This window comes from Gadus morhua, chromosome 13 (genome assembly GCF_902167405.1).
Source record: "Gadus morhua chromosome 13, gadMor3.0, whole genome shotgun sequence".
Taxonomy (NCBI): Eukaryota; Metazoa; Chordata; class Actinopteri; order Gadiformes; family Gadidae; genus Gadus; species Gadus morhua.
In genome coordinates, this window is record NC_044060.1 from 25,615,504 (window position 1) to 25,637,281 (window position 21,778).

The 21,778-nt window shown below is 43.8% G+C and overlaps 1 protein-coding gene across 6 annotated transcripts in view; it reads left to right on the plus strand.

Moving 5' to 3' along the window:
• The window catches only part of pcsk5b (proprotein convertase subtilisin/kexin type 5b), a 171,987-nt gene extending 156,466 nt beyond the window's left edge, over positions 1-15,521 (plus strand). For 3 of the 6 annotated variants that reach the window (XM_030375638.1, XM_030375636.1, XM_030375637.1), the window contains 8 exons: positions 152-366; positions 6,533-6,769; positions 7,190-7,420; positions 8,522-8,699; positions 8,800-9,017; positions 13,011-13,111; positions 13,591-13,798; positions 14,119-15,521. In XM_030375638.1, the coding sequence (XP_030231498.1) occupies positions 152-366; positions 6,533-6,769; positions 7,190-7,420; positions 8,522-8,699; positions 8,800-9,017; positions 13,011-13,111; positions 13,591-13,798; positions 14,119-14,561 (1,831 nt within the window). In that variant the 3' untranslated portion in view covers positions 14,562-15,521. Of the gene's footprint in view, positions 1-151; positions 367-6,532; positions 6,770-7,189; positions 7,421-8,521; positions 8,700-8,799; positions 9,018-13,010; positions 13,112-13,590; positions 13,799-14,118 lie in introns of those variants that run through there. The other 3 variants (XR_003979217.1, XR_003979218.1, XM_030375639.1) reach the window with 2 other exon arrangements.
• The last annotated feature ends 6,257 nt before the right edge of the window (positions 15,522-21,778 follow it).

Sequence of the window (21,778 nt, forward strand, 5' to 3'; positions counted from 1 at the left end):
CCTGCTCTTCTCCTCCCTGTCCTCCCCCTTTACTCCTACCCTACTCTTCTTCCTACTTCCACTCTCCATCTCCTCAACCTCCTCCACCTCCCCTTCTCCTCCACGTCCTCCCCCTTTCCCTCTGCGGCCCTCCTCCATCTGCTCCATTCAGGGGTTTTTTGTTGGAGCAGCAGTGCCATCCCTGTTCTCCAGAGTGTACCTCTTGCATGCTGAACGCCTCCCACTGTCTCAGCTGTGCTGCTCAGTACCTTCTGTTCGACCACACCTGCCTGGGCCACTGTCCCCTGGGCTTCTATGCCCAGGAGGTCCACTGTCTGCCGTGCCCCCCAGACTGCAGGAGGTGCAACGACGACGGCCTCTGTCAAGGTAGAAGCACGCTGCACCCACGCTAATTCCCCTCAAAACACAGGCTTTAATACTCCACCCTAATAGGAGGTCATCACACTAGAGTTTTCAACTCGGGTTTAACAAAAGTCAAGGCTGATTTACATCTGGACATAGACAATGTCCACAATTAACCTAGAAACCAAATCTATGAAATGCTTACTATTCAGCAGATGCATTTTTACAAATATTTCAGATATTCAGATATAAGGAGCCGGTAGGGCTTCTTGGGGCTTCTTGCTCAATAATGCCTACAGGTCAACTTCATGGACAGGAGGGTATTAAACCCAAAACCTTGAGGTTTTGGGTTTAGAAGGCAAAAACTTTAGACTTCTTCAGTTATTATAAATGAAGCTTTAAATTATATTCTTAATTCTGCAGTTATATACTGCGTTGTGTGGTGGACAAGCACACAGAGGCTCGGGACATATTTCACAACCAACACCAGAGTGGTGAATACGTTGCCTTAGAGACCGTCCCTGGGAGATGACATGGTGGAGCGGACGTCATGCCAAGTGTTTTGTTTTGATTGCTCTTGTTTTTGTATGTAATAAAGTTTGTTGCAGTTATTAGGGGGCCTAGCACAAGGAGTGAGGCAACCTGTCTTATTCATGTTTTTATTATTATTATTCCGCATCGTTTGACTCTCACAGCCTAAACCGTTTCCACACTTTTTATGAAACTTCATACAGCTGTAGATGCTGACTCAAGATTAACAGAGAATAAATATTTCACTGATTAGGCCAAAGGTGGCGCTGTAGTAATGGTCCAAAAATGCAAACTTTGATCAAGCATATCTCGTAACCTATTTGACTAACAGAAATGAAACGTTGAACACACATGCCTATCCTCATGATGAACAAATCTTCCTCGAGAACCTATGACTTCCTTTGAAAAGAATTGCGGCCATCTTGAATTTTGTCGAAAAACACGAAATTCCTCTAAAACACATCATCTAAGGACCACTGTCTTCAATCTGACATAAAGGGAAATCTGTACAATAAAGAGACCCAAGAGCCATAAAAAAAAAAAAAAAGGATGTGGTTTAAAACGTGTAAAGACTTGCTTATATCAACCTCCAAATGGACTCCTACGATCTTGAATCCAATACAAAAGTTATTCAGCATAAAATTCTGAACAAGATTAAATCCACATATTTTCAATTAGGGCGTGGCATCGAAATGGGCGTGGCCTGCAACTAAAGTCACCACAGTTCGCAGACGGAATGTTTGATTTGAGCGGGACCAACTTAGTGGCTGTTGGGGACCAAAGTTCTAACTGCTCAAGTAAGATGAAGTCGATTGACAAATCAACATGGCCACCAGAGGCTCAAAATCGTCCAAATTTCACTTAACGCCAAAAGGCTAAGGCTAGGTTAACTTAACCCAATAATCATCAAACTTGGTGTAGTCAAAGCCACATAGGGCAAGATGAACCTCTCCAAATTGTATCCAGATAATGAGGATAGAAAAACAACGATAAAACAATTAAGGGAATATGCAACCTTTCCAAATTGTATCCAGATCGGGCAATAGGGGGAGCTATTTAAATTAACCGAATATGCAGACTTTTGACGGCCATATTTCCTGACCCCTTCCTACTGTCATGAAATCCTGTAGACATTTGTCTCTCCTCATGTTGAGCAAATGTTCTTAGGTAACCCAGAACCTCTAACAAAATGGCGGCTGAACGTCCAAATTAGCCCAATCAATGTTTGGTGACTAAAAGCGGAGTTACCTTGAGTCAATCATCGCCAAACTTGGTGTACTTAAAGAAGCATAGGTCAAGTTAACCAGACTGAACCTCATCCAAATAGGACCAAATAGGGCTATAGCGATCAATTGAAAACTTTAAAGACTCATCACTCCTCAGCCTTTTGATGTACGGTCCTGGATGTTTGTTCCCCCATCACCAGATCCACGCTGAGTCTATTCCCGCATTGTCAACCGTATGCAAACAAAAAAGGTCTTAATGGTCTTCGTAAGTGTCTTAATGGCCTGTCAGGGTCTTAATTGTCTATGAGGGTCTTATTGGTCTGCTTTAGGCTTGGTCCCCCTAAAATGCTGTTTGCAGCTTTAAACTATTATTATTATTACGTACCTTTTTTTTTGTGGTTGTTTGCCTTGGCCATGGAGGCTTCGAACGTCACAGTGGTAATGTTCAAATTACCAGAGTTTTGGGAGCAGTATTCCACTGCTCGGTTTGCCCATCATCATAGATGAGACAAATACTACTGTCATTGTTGCGCTGGGCAGTTTCACAGCAGTTGGCGTCATATGTTTATCGAAGGATCCCGCGGAGGAAAACAAATACGGAACTAGAGCTGCAACTAAGCTCAAATTCACAGTGCAGACTGAAGTGTAAAAACATCAGGTTATTGCTCCAACGTCCCGAAACTATTAAAAGTAATATTAAATGATAAAAAAAAAAAAAATCATAATACAGAAAAAACATACAATGTTTGATATACATTTATATATATACAGTATACAAGGGATGTCCATGGTTAACTGGTCAACCGATAAGATCTTTAACCGGTAAATACTAACGGTTAAAAATAAATTAAATCATCTTAATTTCTCTAAGATGACAGGAGATCGTTAATTTTTATTGATATTGATACCATTTTCGAGACTCCTTGAAATATAACTAGTATTATTACTTTAATTGCTGATAAGATGATCGTAGTTCAAGATAGGACGTTAAACAGGTCATAATTCCATCTTTACTATCTATTTTATATTGCTGGGAAAACAGGTTTTCGCCAAAATCTCAATCTCAATCATATTACTGAGCCGATCTGAACACATTTGACAGTGTTTGCGACTTTTTCTTAAGCTAACTAGCTCTATATCCTGCCGATTTTAACATGGATTTAAAAACTGGATTACGCTTTTAGTAATCAATTTTTATAGATTTTATCGATTCGTTGTTGCAGCCCTATACGGAACATTGAAAGCCTCCTGGAGACGTTGGGTGTGGCGACCTCTACAGGTCTTGAGTGCCTGTGTGCACGTAATGGAGCCAGGTCAGAGTGTCAGGTGTGGCTGATTACACAGCAAAACGTTTTTCTACAATGGCTTAGCCCACTTCCTGCTTTTTGTTTGTTTTAAGTATTAGAAGTCAGTATTCTTTGGTTTATTGTTATACCAAATAAACCCACAAGACCTTTTTGCAAACTCAACAAACTTCTGGAAATTATATTCTTTGACATCTGATGGACTCAAGCATTGTCAGATTCTATTCTGCAGTCAGTCACCAGGGATGTTTATTGGAACCAGGAAAATCTGAGAAACGTCACTACATTGGGTTTGGACTAGTCAGACCGTGCCCGTCAGTTGCTGTCATTGCCAGGACTCGGTGTGTCGAAGCCAACAGGATTAATGGACCACATGTTGGCGCTGGTGGGCAAGCATAAGCCTTGTTTCATTTTCAAATAGCTCTTCCTTCAACAACTGCCAGCATCCGTCAGGTTAGCCTTGGCAAACACAGCTGGTCTAGACCTCTGGGCATTGGCTAGAGAGGTGGTCTCACTCCGCCACTAGGGGTGGACCTGCGCCCATGCCGCTCTCCACTTCGGTTGTGCCTTTGGATAGCCTCACTTCCTACCAAAGGCCACAGCGGCTGCAGCCCTCAGCATGGATCTACATGGCTGTGTTTAACCACGGCCAGTTGGGGGTGAAGGGCGGAGGTGCTGCACACCATGCAGCTTCAGCGTGTCAAGGAACATTGGGCCGGTTTCACTAGCAGCCGTGAGGGCCGGCCATTCAAGCAGCCTCCTTTTCAACACCCTGTCTGGACAGTGTTTTCTTTGCGATAGGGTGCCCAAGTGTGCCACCTCGCAGATCGATATCCAGGGAGAATGACAGGGGCCGTCACTGGAGGCTGCCAACGGCAGAAAGATCCAGACCTTTGGGCAGACGATTCTCCTTGGATTTCGTCATGGCCAATGGTGAGGCCCCTGCTCGATGCAGACTTCCTTTGTGCGATAGGCCTGGTGGATGTATAGAACCACCGCCTCATCCACGGCAAGGATTTGGGATTCCTACCCTGCATCCTCAGTGCGTTCTCCACAACAGCATCTTCCAGCGGACTCACTGTGTCCGACGGGTTTACCCGCCTGCGTGGGGAGTTCCCTGAACTCGCCGTGCCATGTTTTCCACTCTGTGATAAAACAAGGGGTGGAACACCACATTCCCACAACAGGCCCACCGTTCCTGACCCACAACTGGCGACTCGACCCAGCAACATGCCACTGCGAAGGCCGAGTTCAGGAAGTGCGTAGGAATGGTCTGCCAGTCGAACAGGGGTCCTTGGGCTTGTCCCCTGCACGTGGTGCCAAACTCAGATAGCTGCTATTGGCTGTGTGGTGATTACTGCCTTCTCAAAGACTCCACCGTTCCAGACCAGTATCCAGTCCCAAATATCCAGGATTTTGCCCCCCGGCTGGCTGGAAGGGTTGTGTTCTCCATGGTCGACCTGGTCCAGGGCTATCACTGTAATAAATCAGGGAATGACCAAACAGATAGAGTTGGTTGAGTGCCACTTTACGTACATGCGTGTCTCTGCCGTAAACAGGTATAGCTACCTCCTGCATGTGTCGTCACCGTCGTGCGTGTTATAGTGATAATGATACTATGACAATCACCAAGTACCTGTTCGGTGCACAGGCGGCGTATAATGGATTCCATGCTGAGGGACCTCAACATCCTGTTCGTCTACCAGGACTACATCCTCATCGCCAGCAGGAGGGAGAGTCTGTCCCACCGTTGTTTCCCTTTTGAACGCCTCAACAAGCGCACTCTCATTGTGACCCCAGCCAAGTGCCAGTTCAAGCGGTTGTCCATCGACTTTCTGGGGCATCACATCCCCAGGGATGGAGCTACGCCAATGCCTTTGAAGGTGGTTGCTGTGGCAGCTTTCCCTCAGAACTGCAAGACCAGGGCTCTCTAGGAATGGTCTTCTAATACGGCAGGTTCGTCCCTCGCGCCGCTGACCTCATGTTGCCTCTGTACAAGGCCCTTCAAGGTAAAGCTGCTGAGGATGCTGTTGCCTGGTTGGAGGAGATGCTAAAGGTGTTCTCAGATGCTAAAAGGACGAAATTGACCATGATGGCCCATCCGTGCCTCGGCGCGCCCACCACCCTCACGACCAACGCATCACATAACGCAGTCGGTGCTGTCAACCATTAGCTGATCGATGGCGTCAGGCAACCGCTCGCAACAGGGAAAACATTGTGCTTTTGACGGTGAGCTCCTCAACTCAACCTTGTTCTACTACACCATTCCCCTTTCCTGCTGGAAGCCCGCCCATTCACAGCGTTTTTCCACCACAAGCCCCTAGTGTTTGGCCAAGGTCGCTGAGCCTTGGTCCAACCGCCAGCAGAGGCACCTCGCTTACGTCTCGGAGTTCACCACAGACATCAGACATGTTGCTGGTAATTGCAATGCCATGGCGGCCTGCCTCTTCCGAGCCGTCGGCAAGGCGTGCGTTTAGACTTGACTACGCCAAGATCGCTGCTGACCAGGCCTCTGACCAGGAAGTCCAGGCCAACAGGACAGCCATCACGAGTCTGCAGCTGTCTGACATCCAGTTTGACTGCGCTATGAACTAGCGCAGATCATGACGTCTGAATTTCCATAGATCATGAATATCTAAATATTTTCATTTTAAGCTATGATTCTGAAGAAGATTTTCAAAGATTCTTCAAAATTGTCAAAGTACATAAAATTCTATACTGACGGCCCTTATTGGTCCCCCTTATTGGTCGGAATGGCAAAAATGTATGCCAAGTTTCAGAAATGTTCAAACTTTTTCGAGACCTAAGTTACACCTAGGTCTGACAAATTTGAAAAAAAATTCGCCCTCGAGATAAGGGCCTCTGAATCAAAAAATTATAATAAAACCTAGAATAATAATAGGTATCCACAGATACACTGTGAATACTAAACAACAACATGTTGAATAAAAGGGAAGACAGGGCATTCATCCCAGCCCTGTTCTAAGCATTAGCAAGTGCTGCTAAACAATCATAATAACATAAAGAGTAGGTTATGAATATCATCAATCACGGACGGAGCATTCAACACCTTGCAGAATGTCCTGACTTTGTAGCTATAGCTGACTCAACTCTCCGCTCTGTTCCCAGAATGTGCTCAGTTCTTCGTCCTGCACCAGGACACGTGTGTAGGCGCCTGTCCTGGTGGATATTATGCCAGCGAGCAGGAGTGCATGCATTGCCATGTCAACTGCATGTCATGTAATGGGCCAGAATCGGACGACTGCACATCGTGCCAGAACCCCAAGGCTGTGCGTTACTGCGGAGAGTGTCTGAATCAATGTCCCTTGAGTACCTACTATGATCAGCACACCGAGAAATGCCGTGGTAAGAGAATAGGACCCAATGAGGTTTCAGCATGCACTTGTTTGTTGCTTTGTACTTGTATTTTGTCTCACATGTCTTAATGAACTTTAACCTTATCTTTGTCACTTTAGATGAAAGAGCTCTTTTAGAGACAATGAAAGAACAGGTAGTGATGATACTAGGATAGAAAATATGAATAGTATCTAGATGTTTTAAGGATTGTTACATATTTACGTGACTATCAATAATATTTTTCTTTTTGCCATATTGCATGTATTTCAAATGGCCGCAGTGGACATCTAAACTGTTGTTAACATGCTGCTCAAGTTGTATCACCTGTATCAAGGTGATATTTAACCTTTACTTGCATGTTCCGTTAGGTAACCATATCAACAAAAGGTTCAATACTTTTTTAAATGTCTCTCTATGTTGTTCACCCAGACTGCGCAGAGTCGTGTCTGACCTGCTCAGACCACGAGTCCTCCTCCTGCCTGAGCTGTAAGGACAACAGACGTCTAGACGAGATGGGCCACTGCGTGTGGTACAGCCAGTGCTCCGTGCACACCTACATTGATGAGAAAGGCCAGTGCCTGCTGTGTGACCCACTCTGCCACCGCTGCTCAGGGCCAGGGAAGGGCCGCTGCCTCAACTGCGCTACTCTCTTCCTTCTGAGTAAGCCCCAACAACTCACTTAAAATACCCTAGCATGTTAGAAGGCGCAAGAATACGATTTGACAAAATTTTGGAGACATTCCCTGAGATATTTCTGACATATTTCGCAGGCCTGGAGAATAAAATGTCTTTGCGTGCAAACGGCGGTTTCAGCAAAGCTGAAAGTGTTTCCGTGGTGTAGCTGAATAATTGTTCATAGTTCAACCCCAGTCAAACAGTCAGTGTGATTGCTGTTTGTCACACAGTGAGCTATAAACAACATATTTCCTAAGTTTTGCAATCTATAATTACTGCATACTAACATTAACTTCCCACACAAAATAATACTCACGCAAGAAAAATCATAGAATAAAAGTCACCACCAATATAATTATATTTGAACATGATTTTATATTGTATCACAGAACAATGACAATGACTCTGAATAAAACCAAATGGTGATAACAGATGAGAACCTTCCAACCGTGGGATACAACATTTACGGAGCAGATACGATATGACCTTGTTCAAATAATTACATTTTAACATGTTTTTATATCGTATCATAGAACAATGACTCTGAATGTGTCCGGATGTGTCAGACTTTTCTCCGAAATGTCTCCAGGAATGTCTCCGAAATGTATCTGACTTTTAGTAAGACCAAGCTGTCTGTCGAGCTGCGCATTCCGCCCTTTGACTTGTGTCAAGAACAATCCGCCATCCGATGTCCTGCCCAAATTGCTGGGATATTCCTCCAGACTCTCTTGTTTAACTGAAGTTTCCCAAAAGAGATTGGACATCAGGGCTAAGTCTGAGTGACACAGGCTATCATCTGGCCCAAATGCAACTGCACACATTTCTTTCAGAAAACGGATTAGAAAACAAAAGTACTTTGTCAAAATGTTTCCACAGTGAGCCAAGCTCGTTCAAGAGAATCCAAAGAAGCTAAAGTTTATATATTTTTGCATTATGTTTTATTACATTTTTATGTATAATATAATGTATGTTTACTTCCTATTAGCATTTGTGCTCTGTTAAAAAAGCCAATAGAGCTATAACAACTTTTGCTAATCCATAAATTTATGAAATCCAGAATTTATTCATTTTTCCTTTGTCTGTCAGACAACACCTGTATTGAGGAGTGTCCTGCTGGTTACTACGGAGATAGAGAGGAGATGGCGTGCAAGCGATGTCACGAGAGCTGTGTGTCGTGTGTGGGACGACACAGTGTAGAGTGTGTGACCTGTAAACCTGGCCAGTTCTACCATGGGCAGAGCTGTGTGGAGAGCTGCTCAGAGGGGTGAGAGCACCAACACTGTACAACGTTCACTCACTCACTCTCTTCTTCAGTATCCATATGCATGTTCAACAGCATGATCCCTTGTTCCTGTCCTCTCCAGTCATTACAGCAACACCACCTCTGGGCTCTGTGAGCGCTGCGAGCCGTCCTGCAGCCGGTGTTCTGGGCCCAGTAGCCACCACTGTCTGGGCTGCCGGGAGGATTACTGGTACCACACACAGTCGGGGAGGTGTCTGAAGGCCTGTCCCCTTGGTTACTACCATGACACCTTGTCCAAAACATGCCGCAAGTGCCACCCTAGCTGCAACACCTGCAACGGTACCTGCTACCGTGCTATTAACAGTTTAACACATTAAGATTATAAATACAAGGGAAGATGGGAAAGGGATTGATATAGAAGGAGCCAGCTAGTCCTTGCCTATAAGCTAGTCCTTTTGTTGGGCCTCCAACAAGGACACAGGATAAGATAAGTTAAGATAAGTACAAAATTAAAGGGGACATATTATGAAAACAGCATTTTTCCTGGGATTTGGGGTGTTGTTGTGGGTAGATGGTGCTCCCACACCCATACAAACTTTGAAATAAGTCTGTACATGATTTTTTGAGTGAGATACGCATTTCTGGAAGCAGCCCGCCTCCAGCTACCAAACGAGCGAGTCTGTTTCGGCGCCCCCTCCTACGTAGGAAGGGGGCACATTTGAATATTACCTCCCACTTCCCCACTCCCCTCCAATCAGAGCATCGCTAAGATTTTGTGGACCAGCGGACGAGCAGCTCCGGCGGGGGGAACTCTGCGCTAGCCCTGCAGCTAAGCTCCGGAAGTACAATCCCTTTCTTTGGCGCCGAGCTCACCCCGCCGGAGCTGCCGCCGAAGGGAAGTCGGGAGGAGGAGGCATGGAGTAGAAAGGGATTGCACTCCCGGAGCTGAGCTGCCGGACTGCCGCCGAGCTACCCCAGCCGAAGCTGCTCGTCCGCCGGAGCTGCTTGTCCGCTGGAGCTGCCACCTAGCTTCGGCGCCAGTTCAGCTCCCGGAGTACACCGCCGGAGCTGCCGGACTGCGGCCGAACTGCGGCCGGATTGCGGCCGGACTGCAGCCGGCAGCTCCGGCGCGGGGAGCTCGGAGGCAGTCCGTCAGCTCAGCTCCCGGAGTACAATCCTTTTCTTCTCCATGTCGCGGTTCATGGACTTCAGAGAGTCAATGCCAAAGCTCTTCCCCCCAATCCCTTCTCCTCCATGCTGTGGTTCAGTCTGACAGCTCATTGCTCAATAGGCAGCAGCTCATTTGCATCAATGCTACAGACACCAGAAACAGCGCATTCTGAAGGGACTGAAACGGGAATAGCGGTAGACGATATTTTTTTTCCTAAAAGCTATTTCCAGCAAACCGCTTCAAAAACATGTTTTCTGGAACTCAATTACTAGGGTTTACTTGTTGGGAAAACACCATAATATGTCTCCTTTAAGTGTTACATGCAGAGTTCAAATTGAAACACAATCAATTGTATTGCTGTTGGCTAACATTACTATTTTCACCTGACATGCGGAACACCCAGGGTTCGAGTTATAATTCCATCTTTGTGGGGGTCTCTGGAAGTTGTTGACGGGGGGCAACTTGGCAAGTAGCCGCTCATTATCGAAAATAAGCCCCTTCAGGTCGAAGCAAGACACATCCCTTTCGCGTCGGTGTCCGGTTGGCCCTGTCTGGGGTTATTTTCCCGATAATGACCGGCGTTCTATTATCCCTTACTTAACGTCAATATTACTCTGTATGTGGAAGGGAAAATAGCTTTATTTGTAATTACAATATTATGCTGCGGTATTTTCAGAGACCCCCACAGATATTTGATTTTGCTGCTTTCATGGGAGCCAGACCTCACTCTATGGGAGCTCAGCTCCCACTGGCTCCCACCTAACTCGAACCCTGGGAACACCTGAGGGAAGATCACATAATTGTGCTTTTACAAGCCAGTTTGGTTTGTATAGTCAAGATTGCACCCTATATTTTTTATTTTGTAATGCTTTTGCTCTGTTTTTATTGTGATTCATTATATTAGTAAGTACAAATAATAACAGTTCTTATAATTGTTTTATTATTATTAGGGGTCCTACAATATCCGTAGGAACCCTTTTGTATTTGTTTGAATTATTTATTAATTTTGACAAATTCGGCCATATATCAAAAAACGACATGGTCAAAAGTTGCACAAATTATAATAAGCAGTTGAAGTGTAACATACTCAACAGGCTGCCTTTTCCACTAGAAAAGTACAACATGCAGGAAATTACATAAAACTTTCAAGGTGCAACCCTCAAGGTCAGACCACTTAGATTTGATGCAATTGCTACAACTCAACCAGAACACCCACACAATAACCGCTTTGGTGCTGGAGGTGGTAAAGTCTTCAAACTTGGCACACATGTACCAGGTGACATCGAGACTATATGGTCTTTAATATATAATAATAAGCCCAAAGACGAAAATATATGCACATCTAAACAGCTTTACAACACGTTTTATCAGCTATAACTTTGCATCAAAACCCTGTAGGTTCAGCTGTCAATGATGGCTAGTGAGAGGAGATGCCATAGTATACCCATGCAATTCTTTTCGTCTAGATCTGAAAAAAAGCATTTGTTGAAGTTTGTCTATCTAAACGGCAGCTTCTCCAACGTAGGCTGGGCCTTACACTGGACGGTAAACATGTCATTTCGCAAACGTCTGTTTGACAGTGGGTGCGAACCCCGGTAAAACAAGGTATACAAATGACAATTTACCATACCTACCATGCTCAGCATACATCCATGTAAGGAAGACGTCTCTTTCTAAGAATATAGTATAATCTGCCCTTGACAACATACATGTCCATGTGGTACTGCACCCACAGGTGGCGCTATTGTAAAAAACAATGAATTTGGCTTATTTCTCCTTACCAGATTGACCTGGACTCAAAATTATTTCATAATAGTAATCTCTGGAATCAGATGCATCTATAAAACCCGGGTCTTATGCCCTAAAAAAATTTACTTTTCCGACAATTTCATATTGAAGCCAAACATGATAAAATGATTCATGGGCTACAAAAATAATCAAAAATTCACCAAAATCGCCACATAAAATCTTTAGACCAAACCTCACAATAATCATTTAACATAATTTGTTATATTTAGTTCTATTTGAGAAATATTGTCCAATAAAGTTGGAGCAGTTAGCCCATTTTTCTTATGACCATTTTGTTACTGTATAAAAAAACATGCGACTATTATTAGGTGGATACCAATACCCCCCACTACCCATGAATCCAAATTGTGGTACTGCACCCAAAGGGGGCGCTATTTAATAAAAATTATGAACTAGCATTATTTCTCCCTACCAGATTGACCTGGACTCAAAATCTCTAAAATCAAAAATGTTTACTTTTCCCACAATTTGATAGAAAACTCAACCCATTTTGCCTATATGACAATTTTGTTATTGTATAACTTACGGCTATCATTAGGTGGATACCATTAACAGTGCAAACTTTTAAGAAAGCTCTTAATTCTCTTGTGAAATGTGTGCTTGGAGTTTTCTTGATTTGGGCTTATCAATAGACATTTTCACTATGTGAATGAGGCTTCCTGCGGTTCAGGAATGTCTGTGGCTCAATGGGGTAATGCCTTGTATTAGTGATCCTTAGGTTGAGAGTTTGAATCCTGAATAGAGCATTATGAACAAGCTAAACTTGACATTGCCCCTCGTTTAAGTAACATAACATTGAACAGCACCTGAGATTCATCAGGCAATCAACATTCCGGCTCATTCGTTTCACAGAATCTGACTGCCAAGACACAATATGGCATTAAGGGGAACTTCTTCGTTAACCATTTTTCCTTCATAATTAACTGTCATATTTATATTTCTTCCGTTAGTGTTCTTGCCTACAAATGTTTAATTTCCCCAGAATTTCAACGATTTTTCAGGTATATGCTTTTAAGAAAGCCCTTAATTCACTTGTGTGCTTATCAATAGACATTTTCACCATGTGAATGGACTGCAGTTCAGGTTTATAAGTGGCTCTATGGGATAATGCCTTGTACAGGTGATCCATAGGTTGAGGGTTCGAATCCCGCTTAGAGCATTATCAACAAGCTGAAGATGACATTCGGCCATTGCTCTGCGGCTCACCTGAAAGCCGAGGCACAGTATTGCATTACCCCGTTAATCACCGCTTGCGGTTATATTTATTATTAATTTAGGTCCATGGTCATGGTGTGTGAGACAAATAATTCACCCCGTTGCAGTTCTGAAGAAGCTGATTTCTCTCTTTCCAGGTGAGGGCCCTCTCGCCTGTGAATCGTGTTACAAAGGATACGACTTCTTGGTTGGCATCTGTGAATCTCAATGTATGCTGGGTTTTTATGCTACACCCCAGGTAATCCTCATTGCATGTGTAAAATACTTTTCTTTTTAGATGTTCTCTCAAATGTAGTGACTATCCCTTTCTGATGGCTATTCAATCATTTTTGCAAAGCAGGTAGGTATCCATTGTGCTTTCACTTCTGCTACATGTTCCTTTTCAAGGTTTCCTCCTCTCCCACATGGGATTTGGGTTTAGTCCTAGTTTTCTTTTAAGGGCTCAGGGGCTTTGAATCCACTATCCACGATTATTGAAGCGTTAGCTATAGCTACATATATCTAGCCAGATTAGTGTGGAAATCATTCCTCTGGTTCAAGCATGGTTGCCAGTCACTCAATTGGTCCATTAAGTCCACCCACCAAGAAATCAGTTCCTGCTGCTCATTCCTGTTCTGGATCCTGAGGCCTCTGTGTGTGTGTCAGGCAAGGTGATGCCCGGTAGGTGGGCCGCAGGGTGTAGCACAAGGAAACGCTCTAACCCGCTTTCTTTCCAAGGAGTCCGCCCATTGGGAGCCAAACTGCCAGCCGTGTGAGCCCAGCTGTCTGGACTGCCGCGGCCCCAGCCAATGGAACTGCACCGTGTGTCCAAGCCTCCAGCTGCTGTCTGATGATGGCCGCTGCATGTCCTGCTGCAGCAAGGAAACGCACAGCGACCGTAGGGAGCCCATACCGTACGAATGTTGCGACTGCCAGGCCTCCATAGGTATGGAAAGATGAGCAAACGCATGAACATGTAGAGATACAAATTATCCAGGGTTAGGGAGTTAGTTTTTCCAGAGAGAAAGGGAGTATAGCATATATTAGGCCAATTAGCATTCCTGATGATGCTGATGTACACGCTACAGTTATCTGATACTGCTCGATCACATTGACAGGATTTGGGGGTGATTTTTCATGTTCATGTTGAAGTTGTCATTCTTTAGTGTTATTGAATCTAATTGAATCTATTGTGATTCAAGCCCAGTGCCTTTTACCTCCCTCTTCGACAGCCCCTCACCGACACGCTTAATTTCTCTTCCTCAGTGGATTGTGTCCCGGGTTTCAACGTGGTGCCGAGGGGAGCTGAGGAGCTGGCGGGCAGCCGGGCCGGGCTTTGGGTGGCTCTCTGCGTCCTGCTGACCGGAGCCATTGGTGGGACGCTCTTCCTCCTCCTCCAGGCTCGCTCCAAAGCCCAGCCGGTGTTCAGAGCCCTCAAGGCCAAGGCCGGTGGCTACCAGAAACTCGATGGCCGGAGGGTGGGCTTGGCGCGGACCGCCGCCACCTCGTCCCTTGGTCAGTACAGCGACCACATCGTCCAGAGCGATGGTCGAGACGATGAGGACGGCGAGGAAGAGGAAGAGGAGAACATTGTGTACATGGGCCAGGATGGAACAATGTACCGCAAGTTCAGGTACGGACCCCTGGATGAAGACGAGGAGGTTGAGCTGGAGTACGACGACGAGAGCTACTCCTTCAGATCCCCGTGATCGACCAATCTCCACCTCTCAAGAGGTTTAAAGGCTGCTGTAGGAAGGATGGGGGAGACATAAAGAGAGAGGAGCAGAAGACACGAAGTGTTTGAGAATATAGAATCCCCCCAATTCCTACATGGTGGAAGACCACCACATCCCGTGATGCATTTCGACGTTCTGATGCTCTATTGGTCAGAAATGAGCCAGGAGAGGCCCAGGCTCTCATAGCTGATGTATGGCAATGCAATTTCTGTAAAATAGTAAGTCTTACCAAAAGCACCTGTAACTCAGGATAGGTTCAACATTAAACACTATTGCAACTTGAGCCAGTCAACTAATGGCCTAATTTTATTGTAAAAGATTTTTTTATTTTTTATAGTTTAACTTTTTTCTTACTCCACTCAAATACACTTTAAGAACTCAATATAAAAAGGGTAAAGAAATTATTAAGTAAATAATGTGTAAATTCTTCATTTTAATTTTTTAAATGAAACCTGGTCTCAAATGGTATTACTTAAATATAATATTGCACAAATATTTTATACAGGGGATAATGTGTGATAATATTAGAGGTTATACATAGCAATTTAAATTATGTAACACTTGATGTTAACTTTATTTACATTGATGAACTACTGCATGATGTTATCAAATGAGAACAATCTATGGATTGCAGATAATATGGGTGGAACAGCTATAGAGCGGCACATAATTCATATTTAAAATAATAATTAAACATGTTTAGTACATCCAAGTCACATTTACTGTCTTGAGTTGTTTGAGGAAAAGGTTTGATATTATGGATTAACTAATGGCAACCATGTTCTCCCTCTTTAACACAATCCAGATTACAATTAAAGACAATAACAAATGTCTATTGGTCATTGAAGAGTCAAACAAAGACGCCTTGATGTTACAACATGAAGCTCAGTAACCTTTTCCCAGATCTAGGAATAAACACCTGACTACACTCTAGTTTTGTCATCATTTCCTAACGGAAATTTTTTTTTTTTTATTCAGGCTATATAAAGGTTCTAACCACAAATCATAAGCGGGATAAGAACCATAGGCGTCCAGATCCCTGTGCCTCTATAAATGTGATATTCAAATATGGCCTAACATTTATGTTGAAAAAGCAGAGCTCCAATAAATGTGCTGTTTTGTGTTCTCTGACTTATTAAAACAGAAAGAACTGTATTGTTTAAATTAATAGTTACTCCTCTGAACCACAATTGCCCAGGATCAGAGTGTGAAAAAAATGGGCTTTACTGCAGTGCAGCCAGGTAGAGTCTGACATTAAAAAGAAAAATCAAACATGAAAATAACTGCAAGAAATGGGCAAATGTTCACAACAAGTAATCAGTTTCATTTACCTGCACAGCATTCCTAGAAATGGATAGACCACATTTTTAGGAGCGAACCGCAGGATCACGGCGTGGAATGCCTCCAAAAGAGGACGTCTGGTGGTGGGAACTGAGCTTTGCTATATCCCTCAGGACTGCCTTCTTGGTCAGCGCCTTCTCCAGCTTTTAGAATGCAGGAGTTGCTGAAAGACAAAAATATCATACATTATATCCTACTTATTGGTAATGACTAGACTTGCAGCTAATCAATATAGTCAAACCAGTTTTGAAAAGAGAATGAGACAAACCTCCTGAGAGCCATCTACTCTTGTCCGTTGTGCTGCGAATTGAATGTAGACATTTTGGGAAGAGGGGATCATCATGAGTATGAATATCCTGAACATGGTTCAGGAGGGAGGTCCATTTTGCCACTCTCTCCGGCCCGGTTATTGAAGATGCCGCCGTCCAATGGATGTGGTTTCTGATGGCTCGCATCCACGTCTTTACTTTCTGGCAGTCCTTGGTTTTGCTAATTTTATGTAGTTGCTTTGTAATTCCTACAAATCAGAATAAATATTTTAAGAATCGGAAGTGAACCCAATATGAATTCCACACATTTTCCCCAACTACAAGATACTATCCTATCATTATGCACCGAAATATGTACAGAATACTTCTTGTATCTTGTTCTGAAGGCAAAAGGGCGTCCCTGCTATAAGTAGGTTTCTAATGTTTCGTTGGGTGAGTGTACCTTTCTCCATGTGCCAGACGTCATAAAATTTAGTGATGTTGTTGTCCCTCAGAAATTTCTGGATTTGTGGATGACGGTCAGTGACGATGCTATCAATGGTTACACCACGTGCATCCAACAATGCCAGGCTCCTCTTCAGGCCTTCCTTCTCCATATGGGAGCTTCCTCCAACCTCGTTGCTCTGTCAAAAATCAGAAGTACGGGTCTATATTTAAAATTTGTGACATTGCCAAAAATTAAGTAAGAAACAGAACACTACACTTTATTCGTCACGCCTACCTGAACCAACTGGAGATCGACAATAGTTTTGGTGTTGAGGTCCATCATGGTGTAGCTCCCAAATTTTGCACAGTGCCCTGTGAAAACATAGTCACAATATTTTATTTGTCGGGTATGCGTTTATGTATTCGTAGTCATTTACAATCAGACATATCCTACTCTTAGCATTTCAAAATATATACCTGGAGAATCAGCCCTCATGTCGCCACCAAGTATTACTTTTCTTTCTTCGCTGAGCTGCTGCAGCATCACATCCTGGGAATGGTTCCATTCATGGACAATAGCTGGCTCTATAAACATTCGGGCATGCCGACGAAAGGTATCATACAGAAAAATCTGTAGATGCATCGCCTTGAACACCTGAAAAATAGGACTTGATAATGTAACATATGCCATGTTCAACAATGGGGCAAATTATTATTTACTTATTCACTCATTTACCCTTTGAAGTTTGAAGAAAGAGGCTCCACTGATGTACACTGCTGCAAGTTCCCAGCTGGTGTGCTATCCAGAAGAGGCTGGCTTTGCCAAATTCGGGAATACTCGCAATACTCACACAGCTGTTTCACTGATATGAATGTCCCAAGCACTTTGTTTTTCACACTGCAAACACGCTTGCACACAGGACACACCTCGAACAGCTCCATGAGACAGGTCTCGTACACTATGTACTTCCTTATATCGTGTTTGGATGTGGATTCAGCATCTCTGGGGGGGGGGAATTAGTTAATCAATAAAATAACTCTTTCAAACAGTTTGAACAATAACCAAATACTTTAAAAAAGCATTATAAAGCAGAACTCCTGAAGTACACACCATCCATTTCCACAAAAAACTGATTATATACATTGAGACATGGATATTTCAGTTACTCACGACATGAATGTTGACTCAGGCAAAGTTGTGACCGAGTCTTCAGGGTAAAAGGTTGCGTCCAAGCCTTCAGAAGCCAGTATTGCGCTGCCCTCGAGACAATCCTCCTCCTCCTCCTCCTCCTGCTGCTGCAGCCAAGGTCTCTTAGATGGTGGCAGCTTTACAGGTGTCGAGCATGCTACAGGCAGTGGGCCTGTGAAGGGATCAGTGGATGTGCCAAAGTCCTTGAAGGACACAGTAGCCTGGACAGCTGTAACAAAACGTATATATTTATGATAGGGCATTCTTGGGAATAAAACATGACTGCACTGTTACAGTATAAACACTACCAACCTTCACTTCTGTAATGTGAATGAAGAGTCTTCAAAGAAAGTTGTGTGCCAACATGGTGTCTCTGAGGTGGCTCAGTATTGCAGCCAATATCCCTTGTAGCAGGTAACTTCGATGATGCAGGATGCTCTGAGGCCTATCGGAGAAAAAAAAGAGACGTCAACCTTATCTTGCATATATAGCTCTGTGTCGTTTAAATATCAAGCATAACTATAACGCAGTGGCTATTCGTACGGCGACCGTAAGAATAGCAATTAGGCTATTCGTACAGCGCGTCGTAAAAATACTGCATTAGTCTATTTTCACGGCAGGTTATGGTTAGGGTAAGGGTTAGGGTTATTACTATAATTAATTACCATAATTACGGTTGGCCCGGTTAGGGTTAGCGCCGAGCAGCGGTCACGTGACAAGCTCGGCCGCCGTACGAATAGCCACTGCCTAACTATAATATAGAAATTATATTCACCGTGTATATATAATTGCTATTCACTTGTATACATTCTCGCTGTACCTTTAGATACCTCCCTTCCTCTCTCTGGATGGGAGCTTCGTTGGTATTTGAATTGCCATTGTAGCCACGAAATCTGATACTCAGGCCATGTCTATCGAATGACTTCTTTGTTATGTAGATTCCGTTAACTGTCTTGCATTCTCCACGATGGTCACTCCAACTCCCCTATGTCACCTTCGCATTAACTACCCACAATGCGAACGTTTACCTATAAAAATCTAGTTCACTCATTGTCTCACTGAATGTATCCTTGGTAGCTTTGGAGCATGTGCTTTCCCTAGCCTTTCATCGTTTTCAATGGAAAAACTCACGCCACAAACACGCACAAGTTCATGCTAATCTACTAAAGAAACACACAGCAAATTATTTGTATACTTACATGTCCTTCGTCTGCAGGTATTCCACGCAAAGTTGGAAGGGACCCCACGTTCAGATAAAGTTTCACAGCTAATCCTTCCGTGTACTGACCGAAGTTGGAGAAACAGTCAGTCGTAAAGTGGTTAGCGCAGACCAACAGGTTTTTGCCAACTGTAGCCGGGACTTCGCCTTCAAAAATGAAATCAATCCACGTCGCTCTTTCGTCCTCTGGGACACGATGGAGGGATTTGTGGACGTCCATACAGCCAACAACAGAACACCTCTTGTGAATCCTCGACATGATGAATTCCAATCATGAAACACAAGGCTGTGTCCTATTTATACTCTGATTGAAGGGGGTGGGGTCATATTCAAATGAGCGCCCCATCCTACGTAGGAACGGGCGCTGAAACTGACTCGCTCGATTGGTAGCTTGAGGCGGGCTGCTTCCAAAAATGCGTATCTTACTCAAAAAATCAAGTACAGACTTTTTTCAAAGTTTGTATGCGTGTGGGAGCACCATATACCCACAACACCCCCCCAAATCCCAAGAAAAGTGCTGTTTTCATAATATGTCCCCTTTAATGTTGTGTATTGATACTTATATATATGTATGTATTGATCATGTTTAAGTTTTGTTTTGATGGATCTTTTTAGAGCAAGATCACGCTCTTTCATCAGTTTAAATTTTTTATCATTTAACCAAGGGAGACTGTTCTTTTTGGCCCTATTTTTAATCATGCATGTAAATTGTTTAATCATTTCCTGTATTTTTTTTAAAAATGTTAAACAATCAAGGTAACAAGGTTACTTCCCGATAGCAGCTCATTCCAGTTTACCTGCTGGATTGAGGTTTTAAAATGAGGTTGCTCATTCCTCGGAATTGTATGAGATTCTGATGCAGCCAAGGGTTTAAATCGCTTACTTTTCAGCTTCCTTGCCACTAAAATCAGATTGTGATCAGACAGTCCTCTTAGCATATTGAATGATTTCAAAATTCTCTCAGGTCTGTTGCTAAAGACTAAATCAATCTGTGTACTGGTGGAATTAGTTATTCTTGTGGGCCCATGAATTAGCTGTGTTAAATCCATCCCACCCATAACCCTTTTCAGATTTTTCCTATTTTGTTTATCCTCCCAGTTTATATTTAAGTCACCCATGATGATCACCTCTTTCTGAAAATTACATTGTTTCACTAAATTATCAAGTTTTCATAAAAGTCAATATTTGATAAGGGGGGTCTGTAAATTACAATGAGGACAAATGACATTTGTGGCGACAAAGGTATATCGAGACAAATCAATTCCAGTCCATTTTGATTTGATACATGGATTTCTTTACAATTAAAAATATCTTTGGCATAGATCAAAACCCCCCCTACCTTTGAGCCCAATCTGTCCCTTCTGTATATATTATAACCAGGTGCAGAAAAAACTGCTGAGGGTGAATATTTATGAAGCCAGGTTTCAGACAGGCAAAGAAAGTCAAGATTAGAGTCATTGAGAGATGTTGAACTTGGTCACTTTTTGATTTAATGCTACGTATGTTTAAATGTCCACATAATATGCCTTTTGGCTTTGCTTTAGGGTCCCAGATTAATCTGGAATTATTAACTGTTTGAAACACTTTACTTTTCCGTTTTTTTCGTGATTGCTGGATTAAGCAGTTTCTTGCCGCCTATGTTGACATCCGTTACAACCCCACGAGTGTCTGTGCTGATTGGATGACAGTCATCCATGGCCCGACTCCCATAGTTCTGTGGCATCAGTGTACTCCTTGAGACAGGCAGCGACTCGTCACCACCTTCTGTTGATGGCTGTAGCCCGGCTGGCTGTGGTTGTAGACCGGCTGGCTGTGGTTGCAGCCCGGCTGGCTGTGGTTGCAGCCCGGCTGGCTGTTGCTGTAGCCCGGCAGGTTGTGGTTGCAGCCCGGCTGGCTGTTGCTGTATCCCGGCTGGCTGTTGCTGTAGCCAGACTGGCTGTTGTTGCAGTCCGGCTGGCTGTTGTTGCAGCCCGGCTGGCTGTTGCTGTAGCCCGGCTAGCTGAGGTTGCAGCCTGACTGGCTGTTGTTGTAGCCCTGCTAGCTGTAGATGTAGCCCTGCTAACTTTGGTTGTAGCCATGCCAGCTGTGGATGTAGCCATGCCAGCTGTGAATGTAGCCCTGCTAGCTGTAGTTGTAGCCCAGTTAGCTGTGGCTGTAGCCCAGCTGGCTGTGGTTGTAGCCTGAATGGCTGAGGTTGTAGCCCAGTTAGCTGTGGTTGTAGCCTGAATGGCTGAGGTTGTAGCCCAGTTAGGTGCGGTTGTAACCCGATTAGCTATGGCCCTAGCCCAATTAGATGTGATTGTAGCCTGGCTGGCTGTGGTTGTAGCCCTGCTAGCTGTGGTTGTAACTCAGTTAGCTGTGATTGTAGCCCGGCTAGTAGTGCTTGTAGACCTGCCAGCTGTGGATGTAGCCCTGATAGCTGTGGTGGTTTAGCATCCAGGTAGTTTAAGTTCATTGAAGGTCCAGGATTTATTTCAACATCATCAGCCAGGAGCAGTATTATCAGAAGATGTACAATTCCCAAGAAAGGTTTAGGTTTTTCAGCTGTTCATGTTTACCTGAGGGTGGCCTTGCAATTCCATTGTCCAGTAATCTTGTGAAGAGAAGGTATTGACTCATCTTGGCTGGGTAGAGGAATTGGTCTCCATTTGTATCCATTTTTCGTGTAAGTGTTAGGCACAAGAGTAGAGAACATGCAAAAACAGTAAAGGTACATGCAGATGGCGAAAGCCAATGTATTTTGATA